This window comes from Cetorhinus maximus, chromosome 19 (assembly GCF_964194155.1).
Source record: "Cetorhinus maximus chromosome 19, sCetMax3.hap1.1, whole genome shotgun sequence".
In the NCBI taxonomy this organism is placed as follows: Eukaryota; Metazoa; Chordata; class Chondrichthyes; order Lamniformes; family Cetorhinidae; genus Cetorhinus; species Cetorhinus maximus.
The window spans coordinates 91492702-91508593 of record NC_135897.1 but is presented as its reverse complement, the minus strand read 5'-3'; the positions used below and the strand labels follow the sequence as shown (position 1 = coordinate 91508593).

Genomic DNA, 15892 nt, shown 5'->3' with positions numbered 1-15892 from the left:
TCAGGCAGAAATGATTGGAAGCTGTAAAAGGAAGCTTGCCTGTTATAGGTGTGCAATTCTCCCTGTGCAGTTTTCCTCCATGCCCTGCCTTTCATGCCCAAGTGCAGTAAGAGGAATATCTTCCCCATCAGGGCAATTCATGTTCCTCATGCAACAGGCAAACCATTTCAAAATCAACCACTGAACATCCTGTATCCACCTTATACTGTAGAAAAAAGAGGAATGGCAGGGAGGCCATGTGTAAGAGGGTACTGTTTATATATGTTTTAGTTATATCACAGCATTCTGGGCAGTAATTCAGAAAATCAGAAAAACCCTGACTAGTGGCATAATTCCACCCCCCCCCAAATTGAGCCTTTCTTATTGAGCCTACTTGCTAGACATCAAGAAACTGTGGGCTAAAAATTGGCTCTTGCCTTTGGCAGCAAGAAAATTCATCCCAATAATACGATGAATTGCAATTGTTCCATGAAAATGCACAGATAAAGAAGTGGGATATAGGCCAATCTGCTTGGAACTAAAGAAGTACCAGACTAGAGAAGCTAATCACACATTCAGAGCAAATCCAGATAGGATGCTTAGTCACCCAGTTTACTTGTCACACCTGCAGAGCCTCAACCAGTAATACACATCCATCTATCATGCACAGTGCTAATTTGCAAGCTCCACCTTGCCAACACACTCAATGCAAGTGCCTAGACAATCAATTGATGAGATACTGTTTGAACAGAGTGCAACCTGACTGAACCAAAAAGGAATAATGAACGGAAAATCATGGAGATAATGTGAGCTAAATTTCCGATTTGTGTTCTCATCAGGCAAAGCTCTGTACTCAGAATGTGAACTTTCAAAAATTACTCTGAAAATTTTAATATGTGTTTGCGCTTCTTAAAACAATTGTCAGTTGTTAGAGCTTTTAGCCCTATGGTGCCTTTTAAAACTGCAATTGATAGACTGCTGTTAACAGAAAAAGAAGATATAAACACTCATTATGTGAGGAGATTTTAATACTGTTCATTTCTGTTCTTATGTAGCTGGCCCCTGTCTCAATAACCCATGTGAAAATGGAGGCATTTGTCAGGAGGTAACTAATGAAGCAGATGGTTCTCCGAACTTTCACTGCCATTGCCCAATAACCCATGAAGGTCCTCACTGTGAGAAAGAAAAGTCACAGGATGGTAAGACTTACACGTAACGCAGAGCTAGTTTAAGTACTGATATAAAATTATAGAATAGTTACAGCACAGAAAGAGGCCATTCAGCCAGTTGTATCTGTGCCAGCTCTCTGCAAGACCAACTCAACTAGTTCCGCTCCACTGCCTTTTCCCCGCAGCCCTGCAGTTTTTTCCTTTTCAGGTAGCTATCCAATTCCCTTTAGAAAGTCATGGGTTAACCTGCCTCCACCGCACTGTGAGGCAGTGCATTTCAGATCCTTACCACGTGAGTATTGAAGACTACTATAGTGACAATAAGCTTTTTGTACTTCAAAGTAACTAGTATCAGGTTCGTTCAGTTGGTGGTACTTTTGTTTCTTAATCAGAAGATTATGGTTCCGGCTCCATACCAGGGCTTGAGCTAACTGGGTGTGAGTCAGATGAAAGGCACTCCAAGTGTGCTCTGCCTGGCATGACCTGAACCCACCTGCATTTGCTTGATCCCTGGCAGGGATGGAAATGGCCATCTGCTGGGCCTTCTAGCAGCTGTCCAAAAATAGCAACCAGAAGATCTCTGCATACTATGTCCGTTCTGTTAAACCTGTGAAAAAGAGAAAACTCCCTTGCACCCAAACTTCTCAGATCCTTCAGTCTGACTGTGCTCGTCCAAGTGGCAAGCAGAGACTTAGAAAAATAGGCAGGGAGCAGCATGGTTCCTGCTTCATGAGTATTGTATTACTATACTTGTAACTACACTGCCTCGGGGAAATCCCTGAGAGTACCCAGGCAATGCAAAGGATCTGGAGACCTGACATCATTCATGGGTTTCTACATCTTTTTCTTCAAGAGAAATCAGTATTCTGAAGGCAAAAGGAAGAGGAAATTCATCCCTGCAATCACAGGATGTCCCCAAGCACTTTACAGCCAATGCAGTACTTTTTGAAGTGTACTCACTGTTGTAATGTAGGAAATTCTGTATCCAATTTGCAAACAGCAATTAAGCCCCAACAACCAGCAATGTGATAAATGACCAAATCATACGTCTTTTATGATGTTCATCAAGGGTTGGACAGGATACCAGGGATAACCCCCCTGCTCTTCTTCTCAATACTGGCATGAGATCTTTTACATCCACTTGAGAGGGCAGACAGAGCCTTGGTGCAACATTTTATCCAAAAGACAGTACTTCCAATAGTGCTGCACTCCCACACTACTGTCTGAGCATCAGCCAGATTTTGTGCTCAGATTCTGGAGTGGGACTTGAACCCTTCTGACTCAGAAACATAAGTGCCAACAACTGATCCAGAGATGACACCATGACTGTGCAGGTGCTTCAGTCTAGGTTCTGTCTTTTGGAGGAAACTTTAAACCAAGGTCACGTCTGCCGATCCAGTGGCTTGGGTTCATTAAAGATGCCGTGGAACCCTTTGAATGAGAGCAGTGAGTTCTCTTGTGTCAAAGCCATTCATCTCCATCAACAACAATTTTTCCAATTTTCTGTTGTATTTGTAATCACAACAATAATAACTCTACTTTAAAAGCATTTCTTTGCTCAGGATGTCGTTGGATACATAAAAGTTCTTCCTTTTTTCTTGGATAGCCTCTAGCGTTTTTGAACAGGAGGTTTGGTGATTTAAAAAAAAAATATAATGTTGCCATTTGTTCAAAACAGCAGTGAATCCCACCGTGGTTAAATGCCTCCTCAAAGCTATTTGGCCACAATGAATTTTAGGCAAAAACCCAGTGCACAAAGCTAATTATTAGTATATAAACCACACAGACTTGTGCAACTATACCTTCTTTATTACTTGAATGCTGTGAAAAAATGCACAGGTATGCAATCTGTCGTCATAAGAAATATACTCAGAGCTTTATCATTTAAGAGATAAACTATATGGCTAACTGGGTAACAGTGGATCGGAACACTAATCATCGACTCTGGAACCCGGTTTGAATCTAACCCAGATTAATGTGATGAAGGTTCCTTTCAAAGTCAGTGTGCCCTCTAAGCCACATAGTGCATGGCTACGTAGCGATCCAGAATATGCCCTGCAGTGCAAAAACCTGGCTACGTATGGTGAAGATAAATTAAAGGGAACATCATTCATAGTGAATGGCAGATCCTAACTGGTGCAAATTTACAAACAAAACTGTCTAAAATTTCCTGCACAGCTGCGAGAAATAGCAACCTCAGCAGGCAGGCACATGTCTCACCCAAAAGACAGCAGATTCAACAATACAGCATTCCCTCGATGCTTCACTGACGCACTAAGCTCAATTGCCTGCTCAGTCTGTATGGAGGTTTGAATCCACTACCATTTTACTCAGGTGAATTCCTCATTCTTGTTTCAACTCCACTTATTACTGAAGATGTTCATTCCAGGAGTGGATTCCTTGCCAAACAAAACTTTCAGTTACTTGTCCTTACGTAGTTCAGTGAAAAGTTTTGATTTGATAATGCTCCTATGAAGAACTTTGGATGTTTTACTATGTTAAGGGCCCTATATAAATGTAAGTTGTTATTGTTGATAATGGGATGTTCAGAATGGCAACAACTTGTCCATCAAGCTGCATCACACTTTGAGTCACAACGTCTTAATGATGAGGCACAGCGGCAGTGGAGAATTGAAGAAAAGGAAGCAAATCCGGCACTCCGTATCCCACTATCTTGTGGGATGTTCTGCAGGTCGAGAATCGGCCTGTTCAGTCACATGAAGACCCATGGCAGAAACTCAAGACCCTGAGTAGACGTCATCTTCGAATTGAGGGACAGCTGCCTCTGATGATGGGAATTCCAGTTTTGGCAAAGACTGTTATGAGACTAAAAATTTCCACTTGCAGCATGCAGCAAAAAATCATCATCTAGAACAAAGCTACAGTGTCCAGCAGTTACTGAAACTGGGCTGGCAGTGAAGAGGTGTGAGGGAACAGAGCAGGGGTGATCCCTTCATGTTGTATTGGCTTTATCACAGTTCTGAAGCTCTACACAAAAAATCACTAAATTCTAAAAACAAGTCTACTTGTGCACAAAGTTTTTGTGCATTTTTAAGATGCTGGCACATTATGACCTCAATATATTTGCTTATAATGAGGTAGGACATTTTTTTGTTTTAAGTATATTTTCTTACTGCTCTTTGCACCTCAGTACTTTCCAATAAATGACCAAGAATGCAATCCAACAATCATTATACAGTGAGAGGGAACACTGATAGAGGTTTGATAGAAGTGTTCAAGATCATGAGGGGTACAGACAGAATAGATAGGGAGAAACTGTTCCCATTGGCAAATGGGTTGAGAACCAGCAGACACCTATTTAAGCTGAATGACATAAGAACCAAAGATGACATGAGAATTTTTTTTTAACACAGTTATTGGTTAGGATCTGGAATGCACTAACTAAGAATGTGGTGGAGGCAGATTCACTCTTGGCTTTCACCAGACAATTGGATAAGCACCGAGATAAAAGCAAAGAACTGCGGATGCTGGAAATCCAAAACAAAAACAAAAACAAAAATACCTGGAAAAGCTCAGCAGGTCTGGCAGCATCAGACGCTTCCTCCTACCTCTCCCTGGACCATGACCCCACACTCAGTGCCATGCGCCGCCATATGAACACACTCGACCTCTCCCTCCAGCAGCACCGCCGCACCCTTTTTCAAAGCTGCGCGTGCCCCCAGTTTCATTTTATTCTTCGTCTCATCCGACGCCTCAACAAGAAACTTTTTCTCTTTCTCTCAAGTGCTAAGGAACGCAAGCTCCAACAACTCATCGACACCAACACCCATCCAGGACCCTCCAACCCTGCCTGTCCCTCTGTCCCCATCCCATCTTCCAATCCCAGCCCCAGCCGTGTATTCACCATACCCCCTGACCTTCCCCTCTCCGATGCTGAACGGTCAGTGCTCAGTAAAGGACTTAGTTTCATACCCTTACGCCCTCATGAATTTCGGGCTCGGCACGATGCTGAACTCTTCTTCTGCCGCCTTCGTCTCCGTGCTCACTTCTTTGGGCAGGAGCACTCTCCCCGTTCAACGGATCCTTTTACCCACCTCCAATATTCTTCATCCACCTGGACCCCTCCCTCTGGATTCTTACCTTTTCTTGATCTTTTCATTGAGAACTGTCGGCGTGACATTAGTCATCTCAATTTCTCTGCTCCTCTCACTCTTTCTAACCTGTCTCTCTCTGAACTTGCTGCACTCCGTTCTCTCAGGTCCAACCCTGACATTGTCATCAAACCCGCTGACAAGGGTGGTGCTGTTGCTGTCTGGCGCACTGACCTCTACCTCGCAGAGGCTGAGCGTCAACTCGCAGACACTTCCTCCTACCTCTCCCTGGACCATAACCCCACCGATGCTGCCAGACCTGCTGAGTTTTTCCAGATATTTTTGTTTTTGAATTGGATAAGCACCTACAGATTTAATGTTTGCGGGGCTATAGGGAAGGGTGGGGAAATGGACTAAGTGAGTTGCTCTTGCAGACAGCTGGCACAGACTCGACCGGCTGAATAGCCGCATTCTTTGCTGTACCCATTGTATGATTCTAGTTTGATTTACAAGTTGTCAGAACTCAAGCCAATATCAGACACAATATTGATCTTGTAATGTTTGTCATGTGAGCCGATTATTTTTAGTGGATTGTCTCTTTATTTCTTATACAAATAATGCAATGAGAATCTTCATTATTACCATCACAGTTTCAGTAGGGATAATCATCATTATTGTAACAGTGGTTGCACCGGCCTATTGGGCATGCTGTTTCAGATATGTGTTTCAAGGACCCAACTGCAAAAACTATCATTACTGCTTTCATTATATGCTTCTGTCCTGACCCATGCTGGGTTATGATTGCTCTCCAATATCTTGCCCAAGTAGCTGTTCCTCATGAGACCCTGGATTGTGGGTATCTTTTACTATGGGCTCTCCAGTTAGTCTGTCCCTAACTGACATTCACATAGAGCACTTCAACAAGTCAGTAGGTAGATAATAACCAGGAGCAAGAACCTTGGTTAACGTTGTGCTCCTTAACCCAAGGAACGTTTCTACTGTGACTAAATTCCTGCCTGTCAGTTCCATAGGGACGATGTTTCAATTAACCCAAGGATGCTGAGGCTAATTGTAGAAATTCTACCGCTGATCCATTAAGATCAACAGAAATAGTAGATCTTCCTGACGTGATAGCCCAGCATTCATTGACTTAACCAGCTGAGCCATAGGAGGAGCCCTTGACCTCTCCAAGACCACATAGTGATGAGCAATATCACTTACCATCATTACCCCATTAGGATATGTTGTAAATTACAACAACTCACCTCTTTCTGCTGCGTGTGCAGAAAGCTTAAAGTTAGCCATCTATGGATTTTTCTTGCAGTTCAATGCAGTGAGCTGATATTAACATAACTCGAAAACTGTTGGGGGAGGAAGAGGGGTTGTGGGGCTGGTTGCTGTATCTATTAATTTGCTCCATAATCACAGGCATGATTTTGTTCTTAATTTTTATTACAAAATGCGAATGTGAATATTTCCCTTTGCACTGTGTATAATGAACTAATAAACCCATTTCTAAAGGAGGGTTTTGCGATTTGATTAACTATCCTGCATTGAGGAAATCTTCCCACAACATTTTTACTGGAAACCAGAGCTGTGATCTCAGGAGTCAATTATTTGCTCCCTGCAGAGGGAAATTAAATTATTTAAGTAAATTGCTAAAGGCTTCCAACAAGCAACATCCCCACACAGAACAGTAGTTGCTGAGTGTGTGCCTTCAGTTTTTAATGATTATTACTATTCACGGAGCTCTGTGTAAATATAGGACTGAAAGCAGTGTTTACAGGCTGTTTATGTCAGTGTGCAGTGACACTCAAGCCCATTTCATACCACCTGAAAAATCAACACAACATTTTCTTCTAGATGCTGTACGACTGGTTTTGCAGCATCAGGGGGATTTCTTGTTTCAGCTTTTTAACATAGGTTTTTAAATTTCTTTTACTTCAATCTGATTTGATATTTCTAGTTTTCAAGTACTAGTCCACTGTAGAGCTAAAACCAAGAAACAGATTTTACTAGCTCTGTTGTGATAAGCCATGAATTATTAGCTTTTAAAGTTCACTTGCTTAATTCAGATCCCCCTGCTTAGGCAGATTTTCAATGTAGGGAACAAAATGCATATTCAACACAGGAGGAGATTTTCTCAAAGCACCACGTGCAACAAAATCATTAACCCGTGTATAAACAATGGGCTTCCAGTCTTGTTTCACACCACCCAGAGAAAATCCTCCCCTGGAGTAGGGTGAGTTTTTCTGACACCATCAATTTAACATTAGGATTACATTTTCACTATCATATACCACTAAACAGAAATTAGGAATTTAGAAAAAAGAATTCTTTTATCCAAAGAGCGATACAGTTCCAGAATGAGTCCGAGGGAGAACTCTTCTCCGCCGATGCTGCTAGACCTGCTGAGTTTTTCCAGGTAATTCTGTTTTTGTACTGAAACAGAAGGAATTGATCAAGTTTCTGGAGAAATCGGGGTTGAAGGTTATGATGCACAGGGAGGTAGCAAAGAATCATAGAATGGTTACAGCATGGAAAGAGGCCATTTGGCCCATCATGTCCATGTTAGCTCTCTATGTCAAAGCTCTTTTATTGTACAGACCAGAGCAGGATTGAATTTCTGCGGGGCACCATCCATATATCCATATATTTGGGCTATTTTTCGGGGTTTCTGCGGCTTGCCTGTTGCCATTATGGTGAAACAGCCTTGACGTCAATTCATCCCCAAGTCTGGAAAGAGGCCTGAGGACACCGCTTTCCATGATGTTCAGGTCATGCTGGGTCTGCCTGGTCACCAATCTTAACGAAAGCAATGGCCTTATGTTTTGCTGGCTGTCAGATACCCAGGCTATGGGAGCTGGTGTGAGGAGATCAATATAACAGCAGCTATGCACTTATAGTGCCTAATGGCCTTTTCCTGTTTCTAAAAATTCTTAAGTTCTTAATGTGCCAAGCCCATTAAATGATTTATTTTACTCCTCAGGAAATAGAGCTCTGGAACCTGCCAGCACAAAAGAGTCAACAGGATCTGTTTAGCCAGAGCACCTACCTTTCATGATTGCAAATGTTGGTGAACTAACATCTTTCTGTCTTCATTGGTGACAAGATCTGCTCAAACCCATGTAGCTGTTTTATAAATGTGTTGCACTGTCAATCCAGTTAAATATTAATATACTAATTGTTTGTGCCCTTTTGAAATTCCAGATTCATCAGAGCTTATGACTATAGGCTTTGCCCATTGCTTGCCTTCATTAAAAATACTGACATACAATTCCCACTTAATTTCAAAAACAAATTAAAATATGATTATTTTTCTAAAGGTGCATTTCATCCTTCCTGCTTCTTCACTGTCTCAGCACACACACCAATTCTTATTCACTCTTTCGCAGGATTTCAAAAATAAAACAACTCATTCTGTCTGAAGAAATTTGCAAACTGCAGTATATCTGAGAGGTTGCCACAAAAGGAAAACATTCACAACCATCCAACACTTCTCGTTACCTTAGAATGTACTAAAGCACTTTGCAGCTTTACTTTTGACATGTTAACACTGTTGTAAATAGTCAAACTTGGCAACCAATTTGCACACAGCAAAACTCCACAAATGACAGTAATATTGAGCAGATCTCTCCTGTTTAATTGATGTTGAAAAATAAATGTTGACCAGGACACCTGAGAGAGCACTTGGGACCTCAGGTTAACATCTCTTCCAAAATATGATGCCTCCGACAGTGCTGCCCTCCCTCAGTACAGCATTGAAGTGTCAGCCTGGATTATGTACTCAAGTCTCCAGAGCTTGAACCCACAACCATGTAATTTAGAAAAAAAAGTACTACCACTGAGCCAAGGCTGACACTTGGTAAGCTCAAGGCCAGTCAAGGAGAACATGCCAAAATTGAAAAGATTAGGGCTGTTATCCACAATACACTCCAAATATCAAGAGCGATTTCAATGGTACTATATCCATGTTAACCGGATCATCAGCATGATGGAAAATAAGATAAGACGCAGCAGAAGCCTGGAAAAGAACAAAGGCGGGGTTAGAAATCCAACTCCTTAACACTGCTGGACCCAGTGTTATGGAAGCTGGAGGCCCTCAGAAGTGCAACAGCACACGCTATTAACAGCAAACTATATTATCAGTACGCTGTGTAAATAGTATACAGTATTAACAGTACACTGTATTAACAGCACACTGTATTAACAGTACACTGTATAACCAGTGCACAGTATTGCCAGTACACTATTACCAGCACACTGAATTAACAGCACACAATATTAACAGCACACAATATTAACAGTTCACTGTATTAACAGCAAACACTATTAACAGTGCACTGTATAACCAGTGCACGGTATTGCCAGTACACCGTATTACCAACACACCGTATTACCAGCACACTGAATGAACAGCACACAATATTAACAGTTCACTGTATTAACAACAAACACTATTAACAGCGCACTGTATATCCAGTGCACGGTATTGCCAGTACACCGCATTACCAGCACACTGAATTAACAGCATACTGAATGAACAGCACACTATTACCAGCACACTGAATTAACAGCACACAATATTAACAGCACACTGTATTAACAGTTCATCGTATTAACAGCAAACACTATTAACAGTACACTGTGTAAACAGCAGGCAGTATTAACAGTACACAATATTAACAGCACACTGTATTAACAATTCACTGTATTAACACTTTACTGTGTAAACAGTACACTGTATTAACAGTACACAATATTAACAGCACACTGTATTAACTGTATACAGTATAACCAGTACAATTTAGTAACAGCACACTGAATTTCACGTACACTGTATAACAGCACAGGGTATTAACAGTACACTGTATTAACAGCACACTCTATTAACAGCAAATTGTGTTACCAACACACTGTACTAACAGTACACTGTATTCACAGCACATTGTATTACCAGCATATGGTATTACCAGTACACTGTACAAACAGCACAAGGTGTTAACAGCACACTGTATTAACAGTATGCTGTATTAACAGCACACGATATTAACAGCACACTATAATAACAGTACACTGTATTAGCCATACACTGTATTAACAGCACATGGTACTACCAGTACATTGTATTACCAGTACACTGTATTAACAGTACACGGTATAAACAGTACACTATATAAACAGTACAGTGTATTACCAGAACACGGTATTAACAGCACACTGTATTAAAACTACACTGTATGAATAGTACACTATTTTACCAGAACACTGTATTACCAGCACACTCTATTAACAGCACACTAGAATAACAGCATACTGTATTAACAGTACACTGCAGTAAAAGTACACTGTATTAACAGCACATGGTACTACCAGTGCACTGTATTACCAGTACACTGTACTAACAGTACACAGTATAAACAGTACACTATATAAACAGTACAGTGCATCACCAGAACACAGTATTAACAGCACACTGTATTAAAACTACACCGTATGAATAATACACTATTTTGCCAGTACACTGTATTACTACCACACTTTTAACAGCACACTCTATTAACAGCACACTCTATTAACAGCACACTGTACTAACAGTACACTGTATTAACAGCACACTGTATTAACAGTACATTGTATTAATAGCAGAGGGTATTAACAGCACACTGTATTAACAGCTCACTGTATTAACAGTAAACTGTTTTACCACCACACAGTATTTCCAGTACACTGTACTAACAGCACACTGTACTAACTGTCCATTGTATTAACAGCACAGTGTGTTAACTGTACACTGGATTACCAGTACACTATTAACAGCACACTATTAACAGCACATTGGAATAACAGCACACGGTATTAACAGCACACTGAATTAACAGCATAAGGTATTAACAGTACATGGTATTAATAGTACACTATTATCAGTACATTATTAACAGTACACAATATTACCAGTACACTGTATAAACAGTACACTGTATAAGCAGCACACGGTATTGCCAGTACATTGTACTACCAGCACACTGTACTAACAGCACATTGTATTAACAGCACAGTTTATTAACAGCACATTGTATTAACAGCACAGTTTATTAACAGCACATTGTATTAACAGTTCACTGTATGAATAGCACACGGTATTAACCACAAACTGTATTAACAGTACACTGTTCAAACTGTACACAGTATCAACATCACGCATTGTTAACAGCATGCTGTATTAACAGTATACTGTATTAATTGTGCACTGTATTAACCATAAACAGTATTAACAGGACACTGTATTACAAGCACATGGCATTAACAGCACACTGTATTAACAGCATCCAGTGGCCATCGTCCATTTAGGTACCAACGACATAGGCAGGATGAGGAAGCAGGCGCTGCATAGTCAGTACGAGGAGCTCGGCACCAAATTAAGAAGCAAAACCTCAAAGGTAATAATTTCTGGATTATTACCTGAGCCACATGCAAATTGCCATAGGACAAATAAGATTAGAGCAACAAGTGCATGGCTGAAAGACTGGTTTGGGAGAAGGGGGTTCCGGTTCATGGGCACTGGCACCAATATTGGGGAAAGTGGGATGTGTGCCTATGTGCTGGGGCTGGTGTCCTCGTGAGCCGCAGAACTAGGGAAGTAGAGAGGGTTTTAAACTGAATAGTGGGGGCAAGGGATCAAATCTGGGAAGACGTGGTAAACCAAAAATTGAGACAAGGCAAGAGAGAAAGGAACTAATATGGAAAATGATAAACAGACCGCGACAGGAACAGACAGAGAGTATAAATCTAAGAGTAAATCAGCAGATGAGGCTAGACGCTACAAAAATAATAAAAGGGCAAAACTAAAGGCTCTGTATCTAAACACACGTAGCATTCAAAACAAAACAGTTGAACTGATAGCGCAAATAGAAATAAATAAGTACAACCTGATAGTCATTACAGAGACATGGCTACAGGATGATAAAGATTGGGACCTGAATATTGAAGGGTATGTGACATTTGGGAAGGACAGGAAGTTAGGAGGCTGGCTCTGTTAATTAATTATGGCATTAGTACATTACAGCAGACAACCTAAGTTCAGGAAATTAGGATGTAGAAACGGTTTGAGTTGAGATGAGGAATGATAAAGGCAGGAAGTCACTTGTGGGACTGGTGTACAGGCCCCCTAATTGTAACTACATGGTAGGACAGAGTACAGAAGAAGAGATAATGGGAGCTTGTCAGAAAGGTACAGCAATAATCAAGAGGGATTTTAATCTAAATATAGACTGCAAAAATCAGATGGGCAAAGGTAGTGTAGATGAGGAGTTCATAGAATTTTTCCAGGATAATTTCTTAGAACAGCACGTTCTGGAGTCAACCAAGAGCAGACTATACTAGACCTGGTATTGAGCAACAAGGTAGGATTTATCAACAACCTCGTAATGAGGGCACCCCTAGGTAGCAGTGATCATAATATGATTGAATTCTACATTCATTTTGAGGGAGAAACGAGTGTGTCCAAGACCAGTATTTTAAACTTAAATAAAGACAATTATGAGGGCATGAAAGTAGAGCTGGCTGAGGTGAACTGGCAAATGAGGTTGAGGTACAGGTCAATAGAGGTTCCGTGGCAGACATTTAAAGGGATATTCCAGAATACACAGAATGGATACATTCCAATGAGAAAGAAAAATTCCAAGGGGAGGGCCCACTATCCATGGTTAATTAAAAAGTTAAAGGCTGTGTCAAACTTAAAGAAAAAACAAAGACGGGTGGCAGGACAGAAGATTGGAAAGAATATAAAGAACAGCAAAGAATGACAAAAAGATTAATAAGGAGGGAAAAAATAGAGTACAAGAGAAAGTTAGCTAGTTATATAAAGACGGATAGTGAGAGTTTCGATAGATATTTAAATAAGGAGTTAACAAGGTGAGCATCAGTCCTATAGAGACTGCGTCTGGGGTATTGATAATGGAAAGTAGGGAGATGGTGGATGAATTAAACAGGTATTTTGCCTTGGTCTTCACTATAGAGGACACAAGTAACATCCTGGAAATAGCTGTAAATCAGGAAATGGAAGGGAGGGAGGAACTCAGAAAAATTGCAATCACCAGGGAAGTGGCATTGAGCAAATTGTTGGGGCTGTGGGCTGATAAATCCCCAGATCCAGATGGACTTCACCCTAAGGTCTTCAAACAGGTGACTAGTGAGATAGTTGATGCACTGGTTTTAATTTTCCAAAATTCCCTAGATTCAGGGAAGATTCCAGTAGATGGGAAAATAGCAAATGCACCTCCTTTATTCAAAAAGGGAGGGAGACAGAAAGCAGGAAATTACCAGCCAGTTTGCCTAACATCTGTCATTGGGAAAACATTAGAAGCTATTATTAAAGATGTTATAGCAGGGCATCTAGAAAAATTCTAGGTAATCAAGCAGAGTCAACATGGTTTTGTAAAAGGGAAATCATATTTAATCAATTTATTGGAGCTCTTTGAAGGAGTCGCATGTGCTGTGGATAAAGAGGAACCTATGGATGTACTCTACTTAGATTTCCAGAAGACATTTGATATGGTGCCACATCAAAGGTTACTGTTAAAAACAAAAGCTCATGGTGCAGGGGGTAACATATCAGCATGGATGGAAGATTGGCTACCTAACAGGGAGCAAAGAGTTGGCAAAAATGGGTCTTTTTCTGGTTGGCAGGATGTGACGAGTGGTGTGCCACACGAATCAGTGCTGGAGCCTTAACTTTTTACAATTTATATGAATGACTTAGCTGAAGGGACCAAAGGAATGGTTGCTAAATTTTCTAACGACACAAAGATAGGTAGGAAAGTAGATTGTGAAGAGGACATAAGGAGGCTACAAAGGGACATAGATAGATCAAGTGAACGAGCAAAGATCTGGTAAATGGAGTAATATGTGGGCAAAAGTGAAATTGTCCATTTTGGCAGGAAGAATAAAAAGGAAGCTTATTACCTAAATGGTGAGAGATTGAAGAGCTCTAAGATTCAGAAGGATCTGGGTGTCCTAGTGCATGAATCACAAAAGGTTAGTATGCAGGCACAGCAGGTAATTAGGAAAGTTCATAGAATGTTATCGTTTATTGTGAGGGGAATTGATTACAAAAGTAGGGAAGTTATGCTTCAGTTGTACAGGGCACTGGTCAGACCACATCTGAAGTACTGTGTACAGTATTGGTTTCCTTATTTAAGGAAAGATGTAAATGCATTAGAAGCAGCTCAGGGAAGGTTTACTAGAATAATACTTGGAATGGGCAGGTTGTCTTATGAGGAAAGATTGGACGGGTTAAGCTTGTATCCACTGGAATTCAGAAGAGTAAGAGACAACGTGATTTTTAAAGAAAATTCATTCAAGGATGTGGGCTTCGCAGGCTGAGCCAACTTTATCGCCCATCTCTAGTTGCCCTTGAGAAGGTGGTGGTGAACTGCCTTCTTGAACTGCTGCAGTCCATGTAGTGTAGGTACACCCACAGTGTTGTTAGGAAGTGAATTCCAGGATTTTGACCCAGCGACAGCGAAGGAACAGCGATATATTTCCAAGTCAGGATGGTGAGTAGCTTGGAGGGGAACTTCCAGGTGGTGGTTTTCCCATCTAGCTGCTACCTTTGTCCTTCTAGATGGTACTGGTCGTGGGTTTGGAAGGTGTTGCCGAAGGAGCCTTGGTGAATTCCTGCAGTGCATCTTGTAGATGGTACACACTGCTGCTATTGTGCGTTCGTGGTGGAGGGTGTGAATGTTTGGCCTGGTTTTCAATTGTATTATCCACCTGATATCTGTCATAAGCACACTTTTCCTGCTTCATTCTAATCTCTATCACTTTCATCATCCAGGGAGCTCTGGATTTTTTTGCCTTTGTGGGATATACCTTGACGGTACTCTGCAGTTGAACCATCTCTTCTTTAAGGGCAGCCTATTGTTCAGTTACAGTTTTGCTTGCTAATCTTTTAAATTGATTCCAATTTATCTGGGCCAGATCCATTCTTATCCCATCGAAGTTGGCTTTCTCTCAGTTAATTATACTTACTCTGGATTTCTCCTTCTCCTTTTCAAAAGCCAACTTAAACATTATGGGACAATTATCAAGTTCCCCTAAATTGTTCCTCTACTGTCATTTGATCTACTTGGCCCATCTTATTCCCTAGAACCAGATCCAGCAATGCCTCCTTTCTCATTGGACTGGAAATATATTCCTGTAGAAAATTCTTCTGAATACTCTTGCCCCTTTCTGCCCTTTACACTATCAAGAAAAGACTGAAGGCACTGGATACTGCAAAGGCTTTGGGCCCTGACAACTTCCTAGATGTACTGCTGAAGACTTGTGTTCCAGAACTAACTAAGCTGTTCCAGTACAGCTACAACACTGGCATCTACCCGACAATGTGGAAAATTGCCCAGGTATGCCCTGTCCACAAAAATCAAGACAAACCTAATGCAGTCAATTACTGTCCCATCAGTCTACTCTTGATCATCAGCAAATTGATGGAAGGTGTCGTCAACTAAGTTACCAAGCAACACTTACTCAGCAATAACCTGTTCACTAGCGCTCAGTTTGGCTTCTGCCAGGGCAGCCTGGCTTCTGACCTCATTATAACCTTGATCCAAACATGGGCAAAAGTGATGAATTCCAGGGGTGAGGTGAGAGTGACTGCCCTTGACATCAAGGCAGCATTTGACCGAAAATGGC

At 41.1% G+C, this 15892-nt stretch overlaps 1 protein-coding gene across 1 annotated transcript in view; it reads left to right on the top strand.

Moving 5' to 3' along the window:
- The window catches only part of LOC144694277 (IgGFc-binding protein-like), a 76762-nt gene extending 68240 nt beyond the window's left edge, over positions 1 to 8522 (top strand). The window contains exons 45-46 of the mRNA XM_078564615.1: positions 1035 to 1178; positions 8190 to 8522. Of these exons, the coding sequence (XP_078420741.1) occupies positions 1035 to 1178; positions 8190 to 8242 (197 nt within the window). The 3' untranslated portion in view covers positions 8243 to 8522. The remainder of the gene's footprint in view (positions 1 to 1034; positions 1179 to 8189) is intronic.
- The last annotated feature ends 7370 nt before the right edge of the window (positions 8523 to 15892 follow it).